General features: G+C 39.3%; 3 protein-coding genes across 3 annotated transcripts in view; all 3 read right to left on the bottom strand.

Moving 5' to 3' along the window:
* bin3 (bridging integrator 3) overlaps nt 1-12,317 on the bottom strand; it is a 32,294-nt gene extending 19,977 nt beyond the window's left edge. The window contains exons 1-3 of the mRNA XM_038702421.1: nt 12,168-12,317; nt 4,119-4,167; nt 2,664-2,704 (exon numbers count right to left, since the gene is read on the bottom strand). Of these exons, the coding sequence (XP_038558349.1) occupies nt 2,664-2,704; nt 4,119-4,167; nt 12,168-12,175 (98 nt within the window). The 5' untranslated portion in view covers nt 12,176-12,317. The remainder of the gene's footprint in view (nt 1-2,663; nt 2,705-4,118; nt 4,168-12,167) is intronic.
* A 3,176-nt stretch (nt 12,318-15,493) lies between these two features.
* On the bottom strand, nt 15,494-21,274 carry egr3 (early growth response 3). The gene is made up of 2 exons (XM_038704546.1): nt 20,798-21,274; nt 15,494-18,243 (listed from the first exon to the last, which is right to left on the bottom strand). The coding sequence occupies exons 1-2, from the start codon at nt 20,949-20,951 to the stop codon at nt 17,165-17,167; spliced, it is 1,233 nt and encodes a 410-aa protein (XP_038560474.1). The 5' UTR covers nt 20,952-21,274; the 3' UTR covers nt 15,494-17,164.
* Nucleotides 21,275-24,287: 3,013 nt separating this feature from the next.
* LOC119891798 (phosphatidylethanolamine-binding protein 4) overlaps nt 24,288-27,922 on the bottom strand; it is a 51,296-nt gene continuing 47,661 nt past the window's right edge. Inside the window, exon 7 of the mRNA XM_038703664.1 lies at nt 24,288-27,335. Within this exon, the coding sequence (XP_038559592.1) occupies nt 27,244-27,335 (92 nt within the window). The 3' untranslated portion in view covers nt 24,288-27,243. The remainder of the gene's footprint in view (nt 27,336-27,922) is intronic.

The following is a 27,922-nucleotide window of genomic DNA, read 5'->3' as shown; positions in this document are numbered from 1 at the left end:
GACATAAAGCATTGCTGCAAAAAACTATATCACGCTTTTATTTTGTAGGCACAATCACTTAAGAGGAAGTGATTATGTTTATAACTGTTGCTGTCATGACTAAGATCTATTTCAGCACCAGCCACAATCAGGGCATTTATTTCGTTATTTATGTATTTATTTATTTGGCCATCTATTGTCGACCGCTGCTGTAGGTGAAACCAATGTGAGGCGCACATTTTGAACAAAAAGCAGAGGGAGGCATCACATCAGCCCCTGTGAACGGGCACTGCACTAGTAATTAACAAATGTAATGGTTCCTTATGAATGTTTATGTATGTAATGTTTGTGTAAAAAGTGAAAATTAAAAAATCAGCTGATATGCGACTCAAATATTGACATCAATATTGGCCTCTTGTATCAGTCAGGCTCTAGTTTAGCTATGTGTAGGGATGGGGATTGTTCATTTTTATTGATACCCTTATTGAGACTGCTTAAAGATCTGATTCTTTATCGATACCACTATCGATAGTTTACTATTATTTATTGATGGTTATTTGGTAAGACCAGACCAGACCCAACATGCAGGCATGAGGTAGGCCTGCACGGTATGGGGAAAATATTCAATGTACCATAACCTTATATATTGAGATGACATATCACTTGTGATAAATAAACATATATTGAAGTGTACATATTATCGGCCTGGATGTTTTTAATTTAATATTTTAAATACAGCTAAATGTTGTTTCTAGAGCAGCAACATTAATGTTTACAACAGCAAAGTAACTCAATAACTTTATCTGACATCACAAGTAGTGAGTGACGTTTAGAAAGAACAACATCAACAATATCAGTCCCTCTTCCTCTCTCGCTGGCTGCAGGTAACGTTACCAGGTAGAAGGAGGAGCGGCTGCTTTGTCTCAGCCAGCAGCTGAGCATCAGAGTTTTTAAGACTACAGACCAGTCTGTTCTCCAGACAGACAGCTTTCTATTTAGCTTGTTTTTAACATTTGGCTAATGCCAAGCTAGCGTTAGCTGTGCTTGTATAAAACATAGAGGATGAGATACTGAGGACAGAGATGATTTAATTAACCATTTCTACATGTTTAACGTTACCTTACAGGCAGGTGCATTGATAAAGTATTGTCTTTTTACTTGCGAAGGTTTTATTGCACGTACTTACAGTAACGAGCGTAGCTGTACCGGGTCCTTTTGGAACCGGGTCTCGATCCCCGTCCCTAGCTATGTGCGCACATGGCAGTTATACTCATTTTAGATTCAATATTATTAATCCCACAAATCACAAGTGAAGTTAGCTTTTTTCAGGCGGACAGAATTTAAAAACAGGAATCATCATGAAGCCTACCAAGGATACAGTATTTAGGCCACAGATGCAACATGATGTGTTGATATGGATCTCTAGGGTGGAGAATCTAAATGTCTGTACATGCCTGCAACTCTGACTCATCTATAAGGTCTATTGGCACCACACCTTCCTGATAATGGGCCCTCCTACTCAACAAAACCTGAGAGGAAAATGGTGCTCCCACTCATTCTGTGGGGCCCTCAGGGAGTTTCTATAACTTTGGCCTCACAGTAAGAAAAGGCCCGGCTGTACCGAGTTGTCAGTTCTTGGGTGCTACAGTGTGCTGAACCCCTTTCTCTTTTGTTTCATAAAAACACTGATTATCTTGTCACTCAATTCGAGGTAGACAGGTTAAATAATGGCCGTCAATAGTTTATAAATTTACTTTTTAGTTTAGGCTTTAAGTTACTTGTAAAAAACCTTGAGCATGTCTCCATCCACAAATTAAATCATATTATTTTTTAAATATATTTTCATGAAAGCATTTACAGAAAGGTTCATAAGTTTATAACTTCTATCTTAAATGCAGGTTTATCAGAAATTAAAAGGAATATCTAATGTAAGCTCTCTTTCCACCATAGCACAAACGTGGGTCCTTTCACAGTTCACTGTTGAGAAAAACAAGTGACCAAACACAGCAGGGACTGGCAAATTGTGTGGGACAAAGACAATGTATGTACAATGAGGAGCATGTAAAGTGTGAGTTTCTCAGAGTGCTTTGTAAACACGTGAAAAAAAAAAAATTGTTAATTGTATAACAAACATTTTTTTAAAAGTTTGGATTATAATGCATTCATTTATGAGAAGACCTCCCAATGTTTCCAGGTTCACAACATCTTTTCACAGTGTGATATTTCTGGCTTCATACTTCCCTGACTAGGAAATGCATGATAACAGATTTTACAATAATTAATACAATCACTTATATTAGTAGTACAGCTTTAGTTCTTATCATTATTACTTATTATCTTGTCATAATAACCATAATTAACAAAGGAATACAAGGGGGAATTGCTTCATACATTCCACACAGACTATTGGGTCTTTACAATCACATTTTATTTCTAAATACATTTAAAATTAAATGTTTATGATTAGCGCTTTTTTGACCCAGATAATCAGACTACTAAAAATAAAATGCATTATGTGGGCACAGATATGCTGTGGGAGAAATCACCTTTCACCAAACTGAAGGCACCAAAAGACACACAAACACAAATCACACAAACTCTCCAAAGAGATATGAATACCACATACAGAAAACTTCTTTGGAAGTCTACCATAATGTAGACTTTGGTTGAGAATGCAAACTTACTTTTGGAGCTTGTCATACTCTCGCTCAAAGTCTCTTTCAACCTAAAAACAAAACAAAAACACATTTCATGTCAAATTCTGTGTTTCCATTATTTAACATGTGTGTTCATTTTAATTGTTTAATCACAGCTTATTAATAATAATCACAAGGTATTCAGATCCAGATTAAGATTTCTTTATTGAGTGCGATGGACGGTGGATTCCCACATATAAAATAAACATGACAACAAAATTAAAAATATAAAAGTTTGAGCTAAAAACATAAGTTTCTAAATATACAAAAGTAATAATATAAAGTGTGTAAATTACTAAACCTGTGAAAACAATAGATAAAACAGTACAATAACGTATTTCTCTACAGGATATTGCACATTTGCTGAATTGCAGAGGCCATACGTACAGGCAGTGCAGCGGAGAATATACATACACACAAGGTACAGTTACAATGTAAACATCTGTGTAGTCAAACACAATAATCATACAGCGCTTCTAAGGTAATACACTTTCCAAGAACTATGTCAGGAATACATTTGTTTACAGTTCCACATCAACTGAAGGAGTTGAGGCAAATTATACAGATGGCAAATTAAAAAGTAGCCACATGGTTAGGGATATAATGCATACTAACAACAACCAGTGCTTGTTTGTATTCTGAATGAATGATGTTCATAAGTTGTTGCAGTCTCAAGGCTCACGTGACCACTCAACCGTGGTTCAATGGTTTACTCTTTTACCTTTACAACAGCAGTTCCTGGGCCGTCCACTTTCTTAGGAACAGGTACTTTTTCAGGGACACAGACCTCAGCTATAGAACTATAACTCCACTGGGTTTCAGTAGTTCAAATTGCAGGTAAAATACTTGAGTACATCAACTTCCCAGGGTCAGCAAGGGCTTAAACAGTTTGTCCAACTATGTCTCTAAAGCATGCCAAGCAGGTTACAGAGGCAGCATGGGTTCCTGTCGTGTGGTTCTGTGGGCTCCTGGATTTAAACACAGTGGCCAAAACAACGAGGAAGGCAGTTGACACTTTGTCTCTAGCGGATCATCGAACCAGGCTGCCTCTAACCCACTCCCTGGTTTTTGCCTAGGATGGCACAGGAAGCTGGAAACCCAGTCTGACAGTGACTGCCGGGCCACAGACCCATTACGCTGGAAGTGGTTTTCTCCAGCAAGGACAACGCCCACTCACTGTCACTTCAAGGTAACCACCTCTGCCCCCTTGCATGGCCAGACAAATTGGCACTCTGATGACATTATTTAGACTACTATTCATGTTGTATATGCCATTTGTGAAGCTGAATAACTACATCTAAACCTTTGCAAAACGTTATTTTTTTTATTTTATAAATACTGCCCTACAGCAAGTTTTGATTTATTCATTTACATAAACTTGGTTGAATTTTAGGCATTAAACCTTTTTGAGCAAGTCAACTTTTGTTCCAGTGAGGGACTTACAGTTTTAGAGACAATCTGCTTCTTTGGTTGTCCAGTCTTGAAGGGAATCCTGAAATCACACAAAAAGAAATGTCAGGTAAGCATAAGCAACTGGAAAGGTTCTATCTACAAAGGAGGAATTTTTAGATTTTCATCAGTTGCATGATGGGTGACTAGAGGTTGGTACGGGTGAACAAGTGCCTCTTTCAGATCCCTCATAAAGACAATCTGAAGCTGTTAATTCCTGCTTCTCCGGATTGTGCTGTTGAGGCCACGTACATTAACTTCATGTCATCACTAAACACATCTGGTTCCCATTGTAGGCGGATATCACTAAACAGAAGTGGCTGTCCCCTCTTCTTAGTGTGGCTTTACCGAATGACCCCGGCTGGCAATCAAAAACAGATGCACTCGCTATATTGTATATCAGAAAAATAGTAGGGCTATTTCACAGTATAAGGCAGATACCCTAATACATCGGGGCTCAAAAGGGCACAGCCAGGACAATGACTTGCTTTTAAAAGAAAACTTGAGACCAGTGCTACAAATCAATCAGGAAACAAAACATGTCATAGGGTTTAGAGTAACTACAGTAGCTGCACCTAATTTTCAGAATGAAATACAAACTTTTCTTCACTCTTGTAAGACAAAAACACACTGACTCTATTTTTGGGTAAAGAAACAGAGACATATTCTTTCTTAGTTAAAACACAATCTTTTATCCCCATTTCAAAACCTTGGCTTTGCCTTAATAAGTTGCTGCCGAGCATCAGAGTGCTATGGGAATACATGAGACAGAAAACACTGCCTTGCCAATGTGCCTGGCTGTGGGTTGTCATTGATGTCGCACTAATAGCCTGAAATCTAAGCTATATGATGGACAGTTGCTGCTGACAGGCAGGGTGAGGCAGCAGCTGCGTCAAAAGAAAGGTGTGTAGACTAATGAGATGGAAAAGAGAGGGTGTGATGCAGGGGCTCGTTGTGCAACCAGTGAACGCTACCCATGTGTGGGGAAGATCCTTTTGATGACAGCTCAATCACAAAACTCAACATGGTCAAACAGCAGGATCAATCTTGTAAAAAATATAAGATTTTTGTTTTATTTTTTTAAACAGGTTTCATAGTGACAGGGATCAAGATTTCCTTTGATTTGCTGGCTCAGTGCTGCTTTAGGTTGTATCAGGTACCAATTGTCCTGGCGTTATCTTAATTGAAGTTTTGAATTTACCCTTGAATCCAAACTGACTACTGATGTCTAAAGACATTGTTGCTGTTGGCTCAGGAAACTAGTTTCACCCATTGTGTCATCATTTGGGTGAGCCATCATGGAAAATAACAGAAACAGAAATTACTCACGGCCGTGTTATGTGACTCACCTTTATCTGATTATTACTTATGTAGCTGTCTCTAAACTTGTATTAAATTCCATTTCCAAAATACAACAACAGCATAATTTCGAAAACATTTCTTTGAATGTTAACTGAAGCTGAGCTCACTCAGTGCTCTCCCAAAGCTGCAATAAGGAGAACCAGGCTCTCACAGCCAGACTACATCTTCCAAGATCAGTTTTCACTGAGTTTTATATCTGGAACCAACCACTTGAGAATCAATTCAGCTTCGTCAGACAGACTTGCCTCTCTTAACACTAGTTTCTCCGCTGTTCCTCTTGCTAGCAGTATTCCTTTGTTTGGCATATGCCATCATGATTTTTGGAGACCTTAACCCACACACATTTTCCGGTGTTTATGAATGATGAAACCCCAATTCAGGCAGAAAGTAAAACTACACACAGCTACGCAAGAGTATCATTTATACTAATAGGTACTATGCAGCTTGCTACTGGAATAAACTGCAAAACAAATGAAGACAATCTATCCTCTGAGGGACATTCAAGGTTTTCTTGCTAATAATATTTCTGATTGTTTTAATTAGTGTGCCTGTTTGATGACTGCTTTGTGTGACTTAATTGTCTTGTTATGATGCTGTATATATGCAATTTGTCTCAGGTCTATCTTGTAAAAGAGACAGCAATCTCAATGAGACTGAATAAATAAAGCTTAACTAACAAATATGTGCAATAACAGTGAGTGTCAATTTTAGCGAGCAACAATTTTATAACTGAAATTTAAAGCTGCCGAACCAGTAGTGATGCGATTTACGTCAACCAGCAAAGACTGGTTTGCCAGACCTGAATGAGGGAGCAACTGTAACGACGGAATAGGTTTCAGCAACTAGGAGCATGCCAGAAAAACCTCTGAAGGTCCAAAATATGTTTCTAATGCTCAGATAATAAAGAAACGCTGTGTTCAGATAAGACGGGGTGTAGTTTTTGCAAGGAAAGGCGTCTTTCTCCAGTTTTTTTCCTATAGGCAGTAAGCGTTTTGCGAGTGGGTAAGGCACCCTGGCACCTTGCGTTTTTGACGCTCGGAGCAGCTCGCGTTTATGCAATAGCGCTCCGTTTGCCACAAGCTGAAAAAACTCAGCAGAAAAGTGCCCGATGTTATTTGCATATTTTCCCCCCTGTCCAATTGGATTAATTGAGATGAGGGCCTCCTGTGGTGGTGACAATAAAGCTTAGGGTTGCTTGAAAATAACAATCATTAGGAAAGTCTAGTGATGGCTGTTGTTGCATACCCAGAGTGATTTGATTTTAACCAACCTAGTTACCTTGATTTGAACAGAAACAGCAGGCCTGGAGGCAAATTAATGCTGTACTAAGTTGTTTTCATTACCACCGTTAACTGGTTTGTGTTAAGCCAGTGTTAGCTCACTTTTAACTTTGTCAAAGTGTCCCCGATTCATCCTAAAATAATCCTTGAACTGACCATCACCCAGGCAAAGCCCCGGGACCAGCTGGTGGGTACCTGAGACCCTCTTTCAGAGGATGTCTCCTCTTTCAGAGGGTCTCAGGTACCGACGTGATCACCGTTTTCCTTTGACCAGCATAATAATCGAGATCAGAATCTCACCCTCAGTCACAGCCAAAGCAAGTGCCTTGCAGCCGGTCTGTATAAAAAAAGAAGATGTGAGAATTTACTTCACAGCAAAATCGCAGTTAGGCTAAGGACAAGAGGTTGCACTGCTTTTTAAAAAACATTCAGGCATCAACAAAAGCCGGCACCGCACTCCGTCTGATCGGCGTCTGATTGTCATAAAGTAAGCAATCTATGGAGAGGACAAACATAGATAATCACTGATGTAGCTGTAAGAAAGAAAAAAGGGGACTAGGGGCAGATACGGATGTTGCCTTAGGGTATAAATATTTGGAGTGGGCTATGTAGCTTTTACATTGACTCAAAATAAATAATGGATTATTGTCTTGTAACTGGGAAAATTTCTCTTGATTTTGGAGGGTGTGTCGGGGACAAAATTATTACATCCAATTACAAAAACCTAATGGAAGAGTTAAGTATAAATATGGCAGTGTTTCAAATTGCCATCAATGTACCATGAAACATATATTTAAATGTTTGCTTTCGATGTTCTCTTTAGCTACATTTTGGCAGAGCTGACCATGACCAGCATTTGGTTCTCGATGACATCAAGAGAGTCCGTCCAAGCGTAACTGTATTAGGGTGGATTTTTACTTTAATGTACCAAAGGAAATATTTGCTTGGGTACAAAATGAAGAGTGCTTAATTTTATAGATTCAGAGTATGTCCACTTCTACAAAGAGCCAAAGGAAAGTGGTCACTCTCTTTGACTGTTCATGAGAACTGGCAAACACACGGAGTGAAGTGTGCTTCGGGGAGGGAGAGGGAAAATGTAGCAGGCAACCAGAGGGAGAGAATGAGAGAGGAGGATGGTAGTCACTGTGAGAATCATTTCTAATGTTCCTTTACACAGCAATATTTCTGTAGTGGCTGTCACATTTAGAAACATTGGTAAGTTAGGTCTTGTGAACCCAGAACTAGTGTCTGACATGGTAGAAGCCCGGCCACAAGAAAACAGAAGACAGAAAAAGTGTGTGTTATACCAGCTGAATATTGCCTTGGTATTTAAGGGCTGACCCTGAATATTCGAACATTTGATGCTTCGATGGGCGGAGCCTGATTTGACTGTCAATCTCACAGTCAAAGCTTCGCTGCAAAGTGAGATCATGCCGTTTTGGTGATATGGGGGTGCTCAACGTCTGATTTTACAGAAAACTACCAGTTTTCTCCCAATAAATTAACATACAGCCTATTACAATATACATTTCAACATATAATGCTGAAAAGAAAAATGTGAAAAGAAAGAAGCAAGGAAGTGCGTGAATAAATCAAAAATTGTAACCTAAAGCCTTAAGGAAGGGGTCAATGCATATGTGATTCGACTAACAGTCGACTATAGGCAAGACAATTCTGATTCGACTATGTAAATCAGGCTGTCCCCGACTAAGGATTAAGTGCTAAATACTTTGGAAAATTTGATCAATATAATCTACAGTCATTATATTATTTGTCCATGTTACAACACTTGAATCCAAAGATTCACTTCACCAGTAAACCTTCACTCACACAAGAGATATGTAATATTCAGTCATAGCCCATTTTCATGACCAGATGCATTTAAATGTCTGTTACACATTTGTTGTCATTATCAGCAAGTTGGTCAACTTGCATTTACAGAGCTATCTGATCTTTGCTGTAATAGGCTACACGTCACTGCCATCGAGTAAGCACGTAGGCAAGAACAAAGACATGACAGTCTTCTCTATCCGGGACAAATTATGCACCGACTGGAAGAAACCAATGGCTTTTCACGAAAACTGCAAATGTGTATGCCATTATAGGGATAGTGCATCATTCAACCTTGAATATTCCATGGAGCACAGAGGGCCAGTTGAAGATGCTGGGAAGTGGAATTGTTCTGATGATGACCCCAAAGTCAAACCTCTCACGTCATAGAAGCAAGTGTGCAGGCCCTACTGGAATGCATCAGTCAGCAGCGCCCATAAAGGACTCTTTTCACTGGTCAAGCACCCCACTCGTGACCTTGTGTTTGGTGGTGCGTGCTGGTAGAAGTGTTGCTTGCCAGCTATTGATTGTCTGATGGAACTGAGTGACGCCATCTTCCTTACTTGATTACTGTCTTCCCTGACACTAAGAATGTGTATTATAAAAGGCGTTAATGTACATACACATCACAGACGTACTGAAAGAGTTTGTTATAATAAGTGTTAGTTCCTTCCCATTTCCTTTTGAACTGCATTTATACATTGAATGAAGAAGAAAGCACTGAATTTATGCAAACCTCTTTATGAACTCCTAAACAGCAGCACTGTTGCGGACTGGTATCACAAACATTCCATACATATAAAAATCAAGTATAGCCATAGCTGAATATTTTGTAAAATAACCATAAAAGGTCCAACTTAACAAAAGTTTGTCAATGTTGAGCAACAGATTTGATCTATTCAGACTAAAAGTCATTTAGTTTAGCCATCACCATATGTGAAACACACTACAGAAGGGGTGATAGATGAAGACTTTACAGATGACTACACATCTTGCTCAATCTGGTGGGCAACTGTTCTCAAGAAAATAAAACATGAAACAAGGTGCTGCCAAGACAACACAAAGGCCTACTAAAGAAAAGAAACTGTAATACAATAGGTAGGCCTATGGTGGATTTTTGCCCCTATATTTTCCTTTGAAGAAAGCATGACCAAAATACTTAATGTTACACATTCAGATCATAGCTATTACTACAAAGAGCCTCCATGAGACACCAAAGATAAATAAAATCTCAGACACCCTTGAGTGAACTTTTTCTCATAAGCAATGTTTTTGGTGAGTTGCCTAATAGTCTGCTGAGAGAACCTGGGCTAGGTAAGGAACTAGTACTCAATGATGTGCGCCTGTAAAGCCAATTGATTATACATTGTATCATACATAGATATATTTAAATAAACATAACTTATATGAGAGAAGCGTCAAGAATCAGAAATGAACAAAACATGTTCTGTTGTTTACTTTCTCAGGGAGGATGGAAGACCTTGTATTACAGGACTCACAGATTCAGCTAGATCATCCATGGGGACTATTTCATAAAACCAACTGTTCACACCACTTCTCTTCCTTCACTGAACGTAATTCCATAATAATCTGTGGCTCCATAGATAATTACAAATCATTACAAAGACTAACAACTTCCAAATCTTCAAAAAGGGACACAATGTGTTTTAAAAGTATATACACATCTTACAGTAATTATGACTAGGGATGGGTATGATACCTTTGATGGCTTGATACCTTTATGGTATCGACCGAAACAGCCCAGTATCGAGTAGAATCGAAACGTCTCCAGTCAAACCACTTCATTCAATACTTTTTGTAGCCAGATCGTGGCAAAAAATTACTATTTTTATGGTTTTGCTTGCAGCCAAACACGCAAACAATACACCAAAAGAAAGAGAAGAGCATGCCTTTTTTTTCTTATGTGCCAGACTGTATGAAAAATGCCCGCACTGCCGAGTCCATGCGTGATTTTAATAGCCGCTCACCTTCGGCTGCGGTCTCAGGCATGTTCATCACTGTTGCAAGCTTGGCTTTCTATTGGCTTCATCTTCTGGTGTCAAACACTTCTCTGTACATTTTTATTTGCTATTCACATCACGTATCACTGACTTTGGAACTGGTATCGTAAAATTTTAAACGATACCCAAACCTAATAATGACGTGGTGATATTATTTTCATTATTGATTAATCTGCCAATTATTTTTCTTCTTCATGGAACAATGTCAGAAAATGGTGTAAACTGCCCATCACAACAATAGGTGAAGTCTTCAAATGGATTGCTTTGTCCCTAACCCAGACATATTCATTTTGCTATGATAGCAGAAAGCACCATATTCTCCAATTAGAGAAGCTGGAATCAAAAAATGTTTGGCATACTTGCTTGAAAAAGTACTTAAAAGAATAACTTGTCACCAAAATAGTTGATCAATTGACTAAATATCTCTTCAATTATGGGGCAATACTACCAAATTATACAGATGCTTCAAATTCCAAAAACGCAACCCAAAGATAGGGTCTGCAGAACTATGCGCATAAAACCTGATATTAAACTGTGGTTAGCAGTCAGAGGCTTCTCTTGCTTCCAGTAAGTAATTTAAGATTTGTGGATTAGTAGCCCAAAGGTAAATGTTACTCAAAAAGCCCACCCAGCAACTCTCAAATTTGTGTTGCACTACTAAAACCACATTTGAACATATGGGTGCCCAAGATGCGTGAATACCAGCTGGAACCCACAGCTTTGTTAGTTACAGCAAGGTAAACATGTTTGGGGTAGCAACTCCCTGACCTAAGTTACCCACCTACTTTCTAGGAAATACTCATAGTCACTACTCTACGTAGCATTCACATTTTTCATCTCTCTCACATATATATATATACACATATGTATAGGGTTAGAGCGAGACACACACACACACACACACGAGTACATAAAGTAACATAAATCCTCAGTGGTTCTGAAGTTCCTGTCAAAATGCCAAAGTTAACTAATAACGTTAAGAGTTGACCAGAATTACTGTCAAGTGATCAAATCCCTTTAAATGGCTTCAGTGTTGACCCTGTTGACCTAACAGTTAGCTACATTCAGTTTCAATGTTATGCTAAAGGCACAGCCTCAGTTTATTGAAAGAGTAAGTTATAAACAAGCACCTATAACTTCAGATAGTAACGTTAGTCAATTCCGTTTCTGTAGGTCACTTGCTAAAGCTTCAGCAACCAAACTACCGTTAACGTTACCTAGGTTAGATATTGTCCAAGTTAACAGTTAGCTAAATACTCAGACACCCTTCGATCGATGTTAGCAGCTTTTATAGTAACGTTATTGTTTACAAGTCAGACGGTGCTATTCGCCGATGAACTGTTAAAAGTCTGAGAGCTTTTAACGTTATTCGCGTGTTTATCTAGCTAAAGTTAACACCTGTTAAACTGTGATGTTACTGTTTGTGTAGCGCTAAGTTAGCAGGAAATAGCCGGAGCCCGGTCGACAAGCCAGCTGTCCTGTGCCATTATTAATGTATCGGTTAAAGTTATACTTTTAACTTAATAGGCTAAAGTAACCAAAGTACATACCAGCTCATTTTGAGTGTACTTTTATTCCGATTTCATTGGGTAGTTGTATTATCTTCCGAAGACTTCATCCCTTTCTACCAGTCAACAGTCGAGCATTAAACAGGAAGTCCGGGGCTAAGCTGCTCGTGTTTCCTCCAAGGAAGTTTTTATGACTAGCAAAGCGAGAAAAATATACATATAAACCTTCCCGATGTGTTAATATATTACTGCCTGACTAGTGGTTACATGTTTTATAAAATGTGTGTTATAATGCAGGCATTATTCATCAAATTAAATGTCAGGTGTGGTTTGTATACGCAGTGGCGTGCATGTGTGCGCATCCACGTAGAGTAAACTGAAGGCAAGTGATATTTTTCTTTATTCAAGTACTTACATAGAAATAACAAAACAATTGCATTACAACAAACTGAAGTGCCAAGTAAACAGGGGAGCACATCTCCCCATCACAAGAATATAGTAAAATTCATTTCAATATTCAGCTCATCATAAAAGGACCTTAGTATAAGGTAATAAAAACATGAAATAGGCTAAAGACATCCACAACATTTTAAACAAGACCCCTTGTTTTCTTTAAAAAAAAAAAAAAAAGCCAACAGAACAGTTATCCCAGTGTGTGTTTTCAATTGTCTGTCTTGAATTGTTGTTAGGTTTATCCCATTTCACCCAATGTGACTTTTATTTTCATGCATAATAAAGAAATGAGTACCACCCACAGCATCTGAGGGTAGCACTTTGGAACATTTCCGTGCACATGCAAACATGAGGATATACTGTAATGAAAAGGAAACACAACACAACAGAAAACAGTGAGTATCGACTCCATCTGAACACCACAGTGTCACTGCTGAAGACCACACAATCCCTGAAGCCAACCTGTAGTCCATAAGATGACGAGAGTAGCCTATAGTATCTACACATTATTGAAATCTCAAAAAAATTGTAACGAATGAGCCCAAGCCTATTGCCTGCCCAAGGCCAACTTCACGGAGGCTAAATTAAACAGTTAAACACAAATATTAGCACAAGGCTGCCTTCAACTGCAAGTGGACTGAGGTCACATTTATGATTTGTTTCTCCTGTGGAGTTCTCATCACATATTGTTTTTGATCAGCCAACCCTGCAACCCAGTTTGGCACAAAGATGGCTGCTGATGTTGGCCCAGATCCAACATGGAGCAGAGAACGAGGATCAGGCAAATTCCTATTTCAGAGCATTCAGCCGCCCACTTTTGGACAATAGAACATAAAAAACATAAAATAAATTATTCTTGGAGAAGCACTATTAAGAGGGGGTTGTTTCTGAGTTTGTTTAACAAGTAATTGACGTATATCTATAGCATTCACACATTACACAGAAGGATTATTGTTTAGCAGAACATGGTGCAGCCTGTATTGTTGTTAAACCACTAAACTATATTGAGGAGTGGGATGGAAGGGGATTATATATATTTTACAAAATCAATCTGTCCATTACAAAAGTGTCACAAAACAAATGTGACAAACACAGTGAGATGATATGACTGATGAAATATTGAGTTTGCAAAGTTGTAATTACATGGCTTCATTTAGATGTGGAAATAGTTTGGTGTAGTCTCCGCCTTACTCGGAATCATTCATCAACACAAAGCAACATAAACACAGTTTTCTCTTAGAGGAGGTCACATTCTATATATTATAATTAAAAACATCCATTCTCACCAGCAAAGTGTCAAATCAAGAGCACACAAGAGCATATTTTTTGGTCAAATAAATTCAAAATGATTCCATCCATAATGATCAGTGTCTAACATCAAATTATTCTAGATAAACATTAAAGAGAAACATTTTGTATTTCCTATCACTTCATGTACTATATATATTCTTTTGTGCTAACTTCAGGAGGCTGTCTGCTACACGATGTTTACATTAGAGCCATTCATTGAAAGATTTAACCTGGCTACTCCCAATCTAATGTCTGAATCTTAGTTACTATCAAGCTAATTATCTAAAATCAGAAATAAGGAATACTGTGAAATGTAATGTGTAAAAAGTAACATTTTCAGTTAAGTTGTGATTTTCATTTCAGTTGCATTCTATTCGGATAGCCTCAGAAAAGTTTCATTTGTCAATGCCCATCCATGCAATAAAATATTTTTAGGATACAAAACTATTGATTTACAGTTAGATGTCGCAGGGTGTATGAACTTTTAAACTATCTGAAAAAGTGCAAGGAGGTCTGTTCATTTAACCATGTAGATGAGTTCAGAAAAGACTCTCTGAGGCCAGATTAATTGGAAAATAAGTGGACACTTGCCAGGAAGCTCAGCAGTGAAAACTGATTGTTACAGGAAAGGGAAAGCATGGCCTTGGAAGCCCATTTCTGCATGCACAGTGTTCTCATTGGCACTGCTTTTTTGAACCTTTCTTTTGGTCTTGGCATTTGTCAGTTGAACTCTGATTGCTGTGTCTACTGACCATCGCAATATTTCTTTTCTCAGCTTATAACAATGTAACACTACTTCTCTGCCACCCATCCAGCCCACACTCCCTAACAGTCAGAGAGCACAGCCAATGACCAAAAATATTGTCAAAGTAGATAATAATGTTTTTTTTAAAAGAAGGAGGCATTTGAGCATTAAACTTACAGGATAAAATCAGAAACTATTTTAGCACACGGGCATGGTTCTTATTTCTCACATAATATATAGAATACAATTGATTGATTTCTTTGCTAAAACAGTACCAATATTTTTGACTTTGGCTTTTATACGAGCCATCACAGAAGAAAATACCTGCAGTAATATTTATTCCCGATTTGTCAGTTGTCGCCATTTTTATTTGTTATTTCTTTACTTTTCTTTATGTAATAAATTCACTGTAAATGATGAAAATGTCATATTAGTATCTCAGTTATGACTTTTTTTCTTTTGTGCCACAGGGCCATAATGCATAATGTCCTGCATTACAGAGATAAGTTTAAAAACAAAACATTTCTAAGAAAATGCAATTACACTGGCGTCAGTACGTTTTTCAAATGTGGTCACTGTTGTGCATTTGTCAGTGTTGTTATCATACACTTTTAAGATCCCATAGAAGCTAATGGAATAGATGAGCCTACACAAAATGTTTCATTGAATGACAAAAGAGGTATTTCCTTCTGTCAGGACAAAGATCAATAAGGAACCACACGTGAAAAATACTGGCATTGCCCTGTAATATATTTCATTTAAGAAAGGATCCAATCATTTAGTCTCCTATCTTTCTGAGAAAAACATTGTTTTCTATACAATGAGGAAGATGTGTTAATTGAAATAGCTGATTGCGACTATAATGGAGATACACAAAATGTAAAAAAATCTTGTTGTTTATTCAGAGAACACATTAGTGCTTCCTTAAACCAGTTACCATTTTAAAGCGTACAGATGGTGCAAATGCTATTAGTCTTTTTTCTTTTATGGAAGATAATACACCATATTTGGCACTATTGTTGTGCTCCAAAATGTTTTGCAATGATCTATCACAACAAAATATTCTGTATTATAACTACATTACTAAAAGCTTTAAGACACATTCCGCACAAGCATTCAGTCAATTGTTTATGCAGACATTTGTATTTACATAGTGTGCATGAAGGCATGCACATACTGTATATGCACAATTTAATACTAAGTAATGGTGCATTTGAGTACAAAAGTGAAACTACTGTAGCTACCTGCATACTGTACAAAAACAACAACTCCTTAGTTTACAACTCAGTCTCAGTCTCTCTGTATTAGAAAAGATGTAAACATGGATTTGAACATTTTAATTTTTCTCTTACCATACGGTGCTCATCTTTTGGTGACATAAACCAAATAGTTAAGCCTTTTTACGCTGTGAATCCTTATTTATCTTTGCTTTTATATACTGCTGGTTTGCAACCCAGTGTCATTTATTTAAGTAGTTCAGTCTGTCTAACTGTGCTCTTAGTTAATTTGATTTATGGGTTGGTGGCATATGTCATGAATGTATTGCATATAATTGCAGAACTCAAGAAAACTGAAAAAAATGAACAGTATTGGTGAGCTTTTCAAAAAAAGCAACACCAATTATATCTGGTAACACCACATAAAGCCACCATATAAACAAGGCAACAAAAACACAGTGTCTTCTCAGTGACTACAAATAAATAAGTATTGGCAAAGGCAGTGATTTGATGCAGGCGTGTTTGTTTTATAAGTACAGGTAACAGGACAAGACATCGGTTTGCTTTGTGTAACCCATTCAGTCGTTTTCTAGATTTAACCAAACTGTGCAGGTAAATCTAAATCTGAGATACGGTGTTTGAATCTGATAACTCTACATGTGTGCTAAGCTGATATCACTGTTATGTTTGGTAAATGTCAGGCACAATAATAAGAACAAGGTTGGCTGTATCACCACAATACATTTGGCACATTCTTTTGAGAAAACAACATTCAAATAAAAAATAAAAACACAACACTTTAACAAAAACAACAAAAAGACAGTCAAGTGCCACTAATAAGGTATCCATGACAGAACACAAACATAACCAATTGCACTTTTAAACACCCTAACAAAATTAATGCATACATCCCAGACAACTCACTCTTTAACTAAACTCCGTTGTAATTTTTGTCTGTTTTGACCCTTATGATGGATTCTGGCTTCCATCCAATTAAGAAATTCTCAGTAAAATTTACAAAAGTGTATCCACCCCAAAACCTATAGATACACAGTGGCCTTTTGGACAGAATGTACCAAGGTGCCCTTCTTTGTGTTGGCACTGTGTTACAGTAGCTGAGGCTCTGAGTTACTTGAAAGAGAAGGGCGTAGCAGCCTCTTCCCTCTTACTTAAACTAAAGGCATCCATCTCAAAATAGAAGGATGTGAAAAGAGCAGGGGGTGTAAAAGAGAGGAAAAGAGTCACCTATTTATCTCATTGCGGACGTGATCCCTTCTTCCTAAGTCTCTTTATGGGGCATGGTGAGGGTCCAGTCCAAGTGCACGTAGTGACGGTCATGACGATCCCACTGTTGGCCCCCCACAGGAGCTGGGTGGCGAGCTGTGGCTCCCAGCTGCCCCACTGCTCTTGTCAGCTGGCTTCTTGTCCTTCTGTTTCAGGTGAACCTTTGCATGTCTCTTTCGCTCGTCACTTCTGGCAAATTTGCGTCCACAGAACTCACAGGAGAAGGGTTTCTCGCCTGTGTGTGTGCGGATGTGTGTGGTCAGGTGGTCACTCCGGCTGAAGGAGCGCATGCATATTCGGCACTGGAAGGGTTTGTGACCTGTGTGGATGCGAAGGTGCCTCGTGAGCTCGTCTGAGCGCGAGAAGCGTCTGTCACAGTTCTCTGCCGGACAGGCGTGCGGCCGTTCGTGGACAGGGGTTTTGCTGGGACGGTTGGGGTACTTCCGTGGTCGGATGGGTTTGAGGGTGAGTGTCTGTGGCGGTGGGTGGTGCTGAGGAGGGTGCTGCTGCCCGCCGATGAAACCAGGGTGAATCTGCTGCTTGTCTTTGAATGCTCTGATGGTCTCCAGGGGTGTGATGGGTGGAGGGTTGACTCGGATGGGGTCCATGGTCTGGAAGGGCTTGTGCTCCATCACACCAACCTCCCCCTGATGATGGAAAAGGTTGTAGTCAGGGATCATGGAGAAAAGGCTGCCATCCATGGAGCCTTTGGATGTGGAGTGATAGTCATTGCCAGGGTAGCCTAGAGCCGTGCTGGTGGCAGGGCTGTGGTGGAAGGAGACCTGGTCCTGGTACAGGTCACTGCAGGTGGAATAGGCAGGCAGTGGCGGACCATAAACCTGCTCCATATCTGAAGTCTGTCCGCCCATGCTGGCTGCGGAGGATGATGTCTGCGTTGTTACCGTGCCGGGTGATGGAGAAACGCCCAGGATCCCAGCGCTGACAAGACTGATGATATTGTTATCAGAGCACCAGCCAGAGCCACCAATGCCACCTGATGGAGGAGTGTCAAAGGCAAACTTCCCCAGATAAGTGACAGTCTGCCCGCTGCGGTTGGACTGGAAGCTGGATCCATACTGAATCTCTCCGCTTGCTTTCTCGCTTCCCATGCCCAGATCCATGATATTATCTAGATAAAAGCAAATTAAAAACCAGATATCATGAACAAATCATCCACATGGTTGCACAAACATGAATGTGAAATGCAATCAGTTGGGAGGAAAATCCTGTAAAAGTGATAAGGTAGCACAAGTTGTGAAAAAAGTCTAGAATATTCACTTTGTCAAGCTATATGAATTTGAAGTGACAGTCCTTGGTGTGTCCGAAATTATACAGTTCATAAAGAAATGTGAGCGCTGTCAGACCTGTAAGTTAAGTGTGTGACTGCTGCATGTGAGACAGTGGTGTCTCTCTCTCTCTCTCTCAGATCCCACAAGCTCTCATAAATCAAGACCTAAACACCCCCTTTGATCCAGTCATTGTGTCCCTCAGGACGACAGCCAAACTGAATGGCAAGATCTGATTTCTTTACAGCAGGGAGGATTATAAAGGCAGACGCCACATCTATCACGCTCAAGGACTCAGAAGACATTTGCAGCAGAAAACATCTGCACATAATGGGGGTAAAATTTAAAGTGTTTCCTATCCATTCCCTGCATTAGTGAGCTTTACAATATTTTTTACAAATGTCCATGATATTTTAATTGTCCCACACCACACTGAATGCACACACACATTAAACTTATTCCAAAGATGCCATACAAACTATCAAATCCAGATGTGCTTAATGGGGATACACTTATGTTTTGATCATGCTCTGAAGGCTTAATGTAAGACATTTATAAATAATTATTTGTTAAACAGAAGTTAAAATGGATTTCTCTTTTCATTTGCAGAAAATTATGCACAGGGGTGCTTATATACTCACTCCCTCAGTAATTACAACCTGCTGAAATTTGGCTAAAGGCAAATCATAATGAAACAAACAAAAGCAAAATTATGTATAATACACAATACCATTCAATTATGCTACATGGGAACTATGACACTTGTGGCTATTTTTTTTTATTTTTGGGAGGTATGACATTTAGAAAAGAAAAGAGAAAAGAGAGTTGATGTAAATGCATTTTACTCTTAATCTTTGGTCTTTTGGAAGTGATTTGAGCAGTGGGACATTTAAACAGAATAAAGCCACCACTCCTTTCTTATAGGTCAATATTGAAGGGCACAGCACACACCTGGCTCCACCTGTGATATCACAGCATTGTGCTTTAAAATGTATTATTCTTATTTGACAAAAAATAGCACACATGCAACATTTTCATTTATATAAATTTTAGAGTTTATAATATGAATTTCACCAAGATGAGACGTCAATAAAACAGCACACACACCTGTACTCTGCAACCTCTTTTTTTCATCCATTTGTTTAAATATCTAGTCAGAGGTCACCTAAAATACATTTTATTGCGGTGTTTATAGAAAAAGGTAATATGTCACACGTGTAAGTCAGTTATATTTAATTCACTTGTTTAAAAAATGAGGTATACTATTTAGAAGACCTGGCGCTGCAATAACTTCACGCACACTTCTTGGGTAAATAAAGGGGAAATATTTCGCGTTAAATTCAAGCTGAGGTGTTGTTTTAATTTGTGAACAAAAAAAACAAGAACATAAAAATTTTCATTCATTATTCATGAACAAAGTTCGACCAGGTAAATGTAAATTGTGGTCGTTGCATCACAAGGTGATCTTCTCAGCCACACAAGGAAAGTAAAGATTTTGAATATTTCGTGCAGCATTGACACATCACCTCAGATGTGAACCTGTACAATTAGCTAGTGATTGATTTTATGGCAACAATGAACCGAACCAGCAAGTCACCTTTTAAAGACGTCTGAATTACTCAGAAATATACGGGAATCTGCACTAAGCACTAAATAATTCCATATCTCCGGCCTCGCAAATTGAATATAAGATGGTTCAGGGGCCTGGCGTCTAAATAGGCTATGTTTTTATATAGGGGAAAGCAGCCACACACGAATAAAATCCAATCTGTGAAATAAAAGTCATTGCCTAAAGTAGGCCTCGTCTTTGCGGGTGGATGTTAGATTTATAAATCAGTGTCATTTGTAGTTTGACCACATTAATTAGACACCTTTTCTCAGCTTTCAATTTCAATCAGAAGCCAATTGCGTTTTTAGTGGACTTCGCGTAAAACAGCCCTTTTCTCCCAGCCGTTCATAACACATTTCCTCAAACACGCCTCAGCTTTTGAAATTCAAACCCACTACAAGTATGCTAGTTTTCCTCAAATATAGGCTAATATCTTAGCTGCTGATTATTTAAAAAGTTTTGGTATGAGTCCAGTTGCCTTTTTTCACGCAACGTTTGAAATCCTGACATTTCGGCTACGGGCAAGGGTGAAAATAAAAAGAAAGAAAAATCACATGGCCGACCTGAAAGTCAATTATTTTAAAGGTGTATCTAATTCATAGTGGGCAGTGTTACACCTGACCCCGAAAAAGTATTCACCACGGGAATCTGCCTTTGTGCGCAACAGCCAGAGCGCAAACAGGTGCTCCAAGCCTTAAGACAACTGTTGCCTTTCGCGCACATCGCAGTTTGAACCACTTTAATCAAACACACACACGCACACTCGTAAAAGTAGATTAAAATCTTACCTGTGTTCATCTGTGAATAGTGGTTAATAGATTCCGTACTGGTGAAAATATTCATAGACGTCGGGATGTCCTCTTCTGGGTAGAGACTGTCAGGGATCGTGTTTATTAAACTGCTCATGGTAAGAGGGAGCTTCTCCGCTAGTTTCCCTGTCATAGCAGTTATATTCAGTCCGACATTTATAAAGGACGACGCGCAGGTATCCAAGTAGTTACAGCGGGTGTCCTCAAAGTGGAAATCACAGGTGTGGATCAGGCGTGGAAAAAAGGAGAGAGGAGCAGGGATGGATCCTGTTTCTGTAGCTATCCAAGTATCCCGCGGAGGACGAGCAGCGCTGGTTATCTCCTCCTGTGTGATCACAGGCTATAGTTGTTATTAATCTGATCACCGTGGAAGCTGATGGGCTGCTTGTGGGGGAATTTGAAGTCTGTGAATCAATGGAGGAGGTGGTGGTGTTGGTTGCACAAGAGCAGCTCTACTTGCTCTATTGGAGCTGGATAGGGGACTCCAGTTTGCTTGTATTAAATAGGGGGATGGAACATTTGCGTGACGTAGATGACCATATATGGACAGAGCACCCAGCGCCAGGCTCTCCGCGCGTCAGTCTGTGGAAACTACAGTGGAGGCAAAAGGCTCCGACTGATAGATAGCAACGAAGTTGACAAAATCTACATGTCACCTCCAGCTGGGCTCTCCTTCGGGATGAGCCGGTTCTCCTCTGTTCCTGTCCTTGTGGGAAACGTGACTAAACAGCGTGTTATCGTTGTTAATGTCAGACTTTGTGATGCCCGTTGTGGACCATCAGGCACACTGGGAACTATTTATGCAGTTGTGTGTGAGAGAGAAACAGAGTGTGTGGCTATGGGGGTTCAATACTTTATGTCATAAGTTAGATCTACATAGCCAACTGTTAATATTCTACCAACACTACCAACTAAAGGAAGCTACTTTTTGATCAAATAAGCTCAGCTAGAAAAATTACTTTGGATAGTGCTTTCATTTTGCTCTTTTGTTGAACATACAAACACTCTGTACCGTCCTGTATTGCAGAACACTGGTTCAAAGCCCCATTTCATGCAGCATTACTTACAAAGGCAGTAATTGACGGAGTTAATCTAGTAAATATTGCAGGCGCTTTGTAAATCTACAGGCTTGCTTTGACTTGGAGCCCAATTGACCGCTGAAGTGGAAACTCCAAATAAGGCAGTGTCCGGCCCCGCCCCTTCACGTCTGTATTTGGACTTGTGAGTTCCGGGTGAAGTAGTAGTGGAAAAGTGATCGGAAGCCACAGACATTCAAAGAGATGACAGTGGACAAAGCGTCATGGCTCGCTTTTCACCAGCTTGCCAACTTGTGAAAAAAAGTACCTAAACTGGTTCCTTATAACGTTTCAGAAAATATCCCCTTATGATTTAGTTTGTTACTAAAAAAAAACTTTAGTTGCTGAATGCCGGTGGTGTCATTCATATATTTATCATGTATCACTATTACATCATAGTTATCTGCTCTTGAAGTCCGAATTAATAGTTTAGTTAAGATTTGCTTAGTTTTGGTATTAACGATAAACAATATATTTTTTTTAAATGAATTTTGGCTTTGCAAAATTCATAAAACAAATACTGAATGAAATGTCAGTGCCTGAATATTGAGACCTGATAAATTATTAGTACCTCAATGAACCAGAAGTGTAAACAGTGTGTGTGGGAGAATTAGTCTGAATCATGCTGTGTGTTTAGGGGGCTTACACAAACAGAGCAGCCAGTGAGCTAGTGTGTCTCATCACCACAGGCAAGTTCTCCATGTGTATATCAGTGTGTTTTATGAGTAGCACTCATACCAGAGTCCTCTCAGGGCGTCTTGCTCCAAGTCTTGTACCCTGAGAGGCAAAATAGACAACAACGATGATGATGGACTTGATTCAAATTTCAACACTCTTGTGTCCGACCAAAGATAGATTTTCTATGTTGACTTCATCATCTGCCTCATACTGACTCACTCCCTAAGCTTGTTCTCTGTATCACTTTTTACACATTGGTCCAGGTCAAAAGGCACCACAAGTTAAATTAGTCTTGTGTTTGAGCTGTTCACAGAGTTGTTGTTCTGCATATGTACAGCTATTATCAGGCCTGATTTAAACACAGATTTAGTGATTTTATAGTTATTTTTATATTTTCTGTCCCTGTTAATAGCTTGTGATATAGTGACAAATCTGGCTGAAATTAAGTTTTACATATGTTAAGAGGCTATCAATCTTGTGTTACACATCAATTTGTAATATACATTAATGTAAAAAGTAAAAATATACTTTGGGTGGGAAACAACAGTTTCAGTCTCATTAAATGTTTACCACATCAATTTATTCCTTAATTGTGTACCAGTGCAAAATAAAGCAAACCCAGGAATGTTTATACTTGAATTGGACTAAGTACCAGGAAAGCCTGACAGTATAGTGTAATGCAGAACAATGCTGTGACTTATGGCCTCATAAATTACACAGTTTAAGCATATACTAAGATTATAAAATGTAGCATTTATTGCAGGTTTACTGCATCAGCTTGCATTGTAATGCGTGTTCTTCCTGTTATTTTGTCCACCCATTGATATCGCACAAGTTTATCGGTGCAGTGGGAGATCCATGGAAATAGGGTGCCTCAATTGTTGTGTTTGTAGATACAAACCATTGAGAGAATCCCTGCAGGCCAGGGTGAAGACTGTACTACAGTGTCTCTCCTGGGGGAAGCGTTTATGTGGCTCTGTGGTTGGAAAGTTGGCCAGCCCAGCTGGAACACCCACCTGTCGCACTCTTATTTCCTCGACTGTGAGCTGGGCCACATGGGGCGGGCCTGCAGTCTTTGTCTATGGGTTGTGGTATTAGACTGCAGCGTCCAGGCTCCTTTGCATACAGGGATTCCATGGAAGCACAGGTTCATTTTAAAGCACAGTGGAAAACTAACCAGGCACTGTGGATATAGTCAAATTAGTTTTGTTTTTCCAAGCTTCATGGGGAAGGCTGAAATGATTGTTCCTTGCTGTTATTTAAAGAGCTGTGAAGATAAAATGTTGCCAGTTATGTCAGCAGTAACCTTACACCCTGCATTTTACAGTACTTTTGAAAGTAAATGCCTTTATTATGATCGTGTACGCCGTAATATTGGCAGCATTTCTAATAAGGCTGACCAAACTGCCAATAATGATGCTCTCATAAGTAAATGATCCCAACAATACCTCATATCTCCAACTTGACCATAAAAAGTGTAATGGTTACACATTGTATTTTTATGCTTCTGCACCAGCGACAGTCACAGCAACAGGAGCCATTATGTTTTTGGGTTGTCCCTCTGTCCATCCCATCATTCCCTCAAACACGATATCTCAAGACACCTGGAAGGAATTTCTTCAAATCTGGCACAAACGTCGACTTGGGCTCAAGGATGAACTTCTTAGAATCTGGTTTATCAAAGGTCAAACGTCATTGATATGGTAATATTGACATAATTTCACACAGATGTTTATTGGGAGACAACAATTTTTACCCAAAAGGCCAACTTCATAATATGAAAAGAAAAAAAACAAAAAAAACTTTTTGGCCATAGCTCAGGAACTGAAGGGAAGATTGTGACCATATTTCACAGTTGGTTGGACACTTTTGACTCAAAAGTAATACAAAATGGGTTTTTAGTTAATTTAATGAATGAATGAATTGGGCTATTCCAGATTTCACACACATGTTGACTGGGACTATACAACAAGTAAACAACACCTAGCACAGTACAGAGTTTCCTCCATTTCATCAATTCTGCATTTTGAGGATCATTGGAATCACATGACCGCAAACAATGTACAGTTAGTTCTACAGCTCATAGAGAGGCTTTGCATCTAATAATGCCAGGAGAAAACAAAACACCGCATTTTGAGAAGCTATACTCTATAAGAATCCATCTTCACATAGTAATCAATCTATTTAGCCAATAAATCTATAATAATACAAATAATTGCTCATTCATCAATTCAACAAACTTATATTCAGTAGAATCATATCTATAATCAATATGGTGATAAATTCCATTTAGCCAGTATTCACTACATATGTTATATGAGTCTGGACAGACATGGATGAAAACTGCAACTTGTATCAATGAAGGTATGTTTATTTAGTTTCCTAGTAAGTTCAGAAGTTTGCAATACAGTAGTTCAAATTGAACATCATGCTTGTACCCAGTCCTCGGACCTGGGCAAGATAATGAACCCCAAATTGCTGTGTGTGTGAATGATCAGTTTCTGTGTAGGAGTTGACAACTTAGCCTCTGCCAACAATACAAGTACCGGCCATTTACCATATGTGCACAGTTTGACTTTGTGTTTATTTTGTGTATAACAGAGCCTAAAAGTAAGGATATACTGTACACGTGAATATGCTGCAGAGGCAGGATTCAAATCTTCAGGTGGACTAAACCGCACTGAATCTCTTCAGTCAGATTTGCAGCAACAAAATCAGTCTGTAGGGGTCAAACACACTGAAAATAAAGGTGCAAAGTGGTCAGCAGACCATACTGTTCACATGCATAGAACAGATGTCACACTCAAATCCATTTTGCCACTGCTCACAACAAGTGATGAACTCCATAAAATCTCTAGTGAAATAAATCGCCTGCACTACTTCAGAAACAGAGAGAAAAGAAGAATGGAGACTCAAGTCATCATGCATATTAGATCACTTAGTGCCGGTTAGGCAATTGAATTGATTATACAAATTCCTTTTAATTAATGTAAGTTTGAATACATTAAGAAGATATTAAATGCCTTTCCCATATCATCAGGGGATGTAAGAAGTGCCTTTTTTCAGAGAACGCAATATACTGTGCACCGTAGAACTACAGCTGTCAGTTTTTCTTAATCAGAATATTTCAACTCTCCTGACATTTGGAGTAAAAATAAACACATTCAAGGAAGCTGAGTGGCAAAACCCAGCTGTTTTGGCAGGATATCTCCAAGATATAAAGGAAAGAAAAAATGCACAGTGTATTTGGAAGAACAAATCTTGGCATTTCAATGGTGTACTGATGGATTCAAGTAGGTGGTTTTTTGGAAGAATGCTCTCCCACTTGGCATGCTTCACAATGAGTGTTGAATTATACTGCACTTGCCAATTGTTAAAAATGTGATTTCATAAGTCAAATAAGATGGGTAAATCAAGGTCAAGAGTGATATTCCAACTGACGGGTACTTAACATTGGTTCAAAAGCAATGGACTGTCTGACTAACTGTGCTTATGTGCATTGTTTTGGTTGTTTTGTTTGTGGACACAGCTGCTTTGACTGCTAAGTCGACTGCTAAGCAAACAAAGCAGATGCAGGACAATTTGATCAATGATCTCCCAGAGTTCATTGAGGGGGCACATAGGGGTTTACCAAGGCTGGCTTAACCACCAAAGGAACAAAAACCTCCATTACCTACTCCTGCCGAGCCCACTGATGAGACACCAAATTGGGGTCAATGAATCCACCAACTAAAGATTGATCATCAGAACATCAAAGTCCTTCGTATAAATCCAGCCTTTTTCTGACATCTGGGGTATTGATACAAACCCCTCCCGGAGGACAGTTTCTGGTTCGAAACCAATATTCCTCATTGGGAGTACTCTGACCCACCCTCTACAAAGACCCATGAAGTCTGAAAAGTATCTCCTCGTGAAAGGGTTGAAAAGTTTATCCACATCATCCTCTACAGACCTTCCAGGTGGGCCTCTAAAGCAACTGTCCAAAGTTCAAAATAGGTTCATTGTCCCAAAGTTACATTCAAGGACACTTCAACATGTGTTTGAGCTTAAAAAAAAAAAATAATCAATCAAGGACCTGAAAGCAACTCAGTGTTTCCAAATGAGGTGAGAGTGGTCAATGGAAATATGATAAACAATCACACAAACAGTAAGTTCCCTTCACCCAATACACCACAGGCCCTGCAGTCCCTCCCCCTGCCCTGTCACTCTGCAGAGTATTTTGGTTCAAGTTCCACTGCGGCATCCGGCTGTGTTGCGGTCTCGGTTTCACCTCCCACTTCCTTTTTTTGGCCCTGACGTGTTTCCGCCCCTGAATTAGAATCAACTCTTTCCACACCGAGTTGTGATATCAGGCCGTCTTCCTTCTCTTGCCAACAGTGTTCGGAAACTAATAAGAAATCCCCAGTGAGGTCAAAATCTATCTCCCAAATCCTTCGCTCCAGACCACGTGACAGAGATACAGGGCAACATCAAAACCTAGCAGCTGGTGAAACACAAAGAGGAAATCTCTTTCTAACTCTACGATAAGATAGAGGCAAAGAGGGCTGACCTGTTGCAAGCTTTGAAGAATTTCTGTTGTTTAATTCAGGGAAAGTGGGGAAACATCTTATTTTCTATGATTGTACTGAAGAATTCTACTTCCACAGCATCTTTCAGGCATCTGAGAATCCTTCAGTCTTTGTAGTTTTGGGTGAGAAACTGTAGACTGGCCACAGGCTCTCCTAGATCAAACTTTGTGATGAAGGCCTGAAGATCCCATTTGCCTGTGGGGGAGCAGGATGACACATAAACACAGAAATGTATTAGTATTTACAGATATTTGGAAGGTACTTATAACCCAGGTTTGTTTTTTAGCCATATTCATTTTAGACTGCTTTGCAGATCAAAATAACTTAAAGCAGTTCAACCTCACAAGTTTATTAGACAACATGTTTTTATCCTAACAATATCCTACATAAATTTAGTACAGTCTGAGTGCAATCTCTGGTGCATTTCTCATGACCGCTCGGCCCGTGTTGAAGGGATCTGAGGCCTAACTGAGCAGCACATGGCTCTGGGATGTGAGTCACTGAGAACAGCACTGCTGAAAATAAAACATGTTGCTGTAATGATGGAGGTGGGAACGCAAGGACGTATTGGCAAGAAGATATGATTCAATCGCCTGGGCCGTTTTTTTTCTTCCCTCCCCTTTTAAACAAACACCAGACGGCCATCCGGCTGGTATGACAATATCACTTCTTAGATTTTGACAACCGCTGATTCCCTGCAGCTTCCCCTCCCTTTACACACACACACACACACACACACACACACACACACACACACACACACACACACACACACACACACA

The sequence above is a fragment of the Micropterus salmoides genome, unplaced genomic scaffold (assembly GCF_014851395.1).
Source record: "Micropterus salmoides isolate LMB-PRFRI ecotype aquatic unplaced genomic scaffold, ASM1485139v1 Ms_hic_scaffold_7, whole genome shotgun sequence".
In the NCBI taxonomy this organism is placed as follows: domain Eukaryota; kingdom Metazoa; phylum Chordata; class Actinopteri; order Centrarchiformes; family Centrarchidae; genus Micropterus; species Micropterus salmoides.
Note: the sequence above shows the minus strand (reverse complement) of the source record. Positions and strands in the feature narration are given on the sequence as shown.

Excerpts from the sequence above, each read along its gene's own strand:
- egr3 (XM_038704546.1), bottom strand. The coding sequence starts at position 20,951 with ATGACAGGGAAACTAGCGGAGAAGCTCCCTCTTACCATGAGCAGTTTA. Across the intron at positions 18,244-20,797 it reads CTATTCACAGATGAACACAG|ATAATATCATGGATCTGGGC; the intron begins GTAAGATTTTAA and ends GCTTTTATCTAG.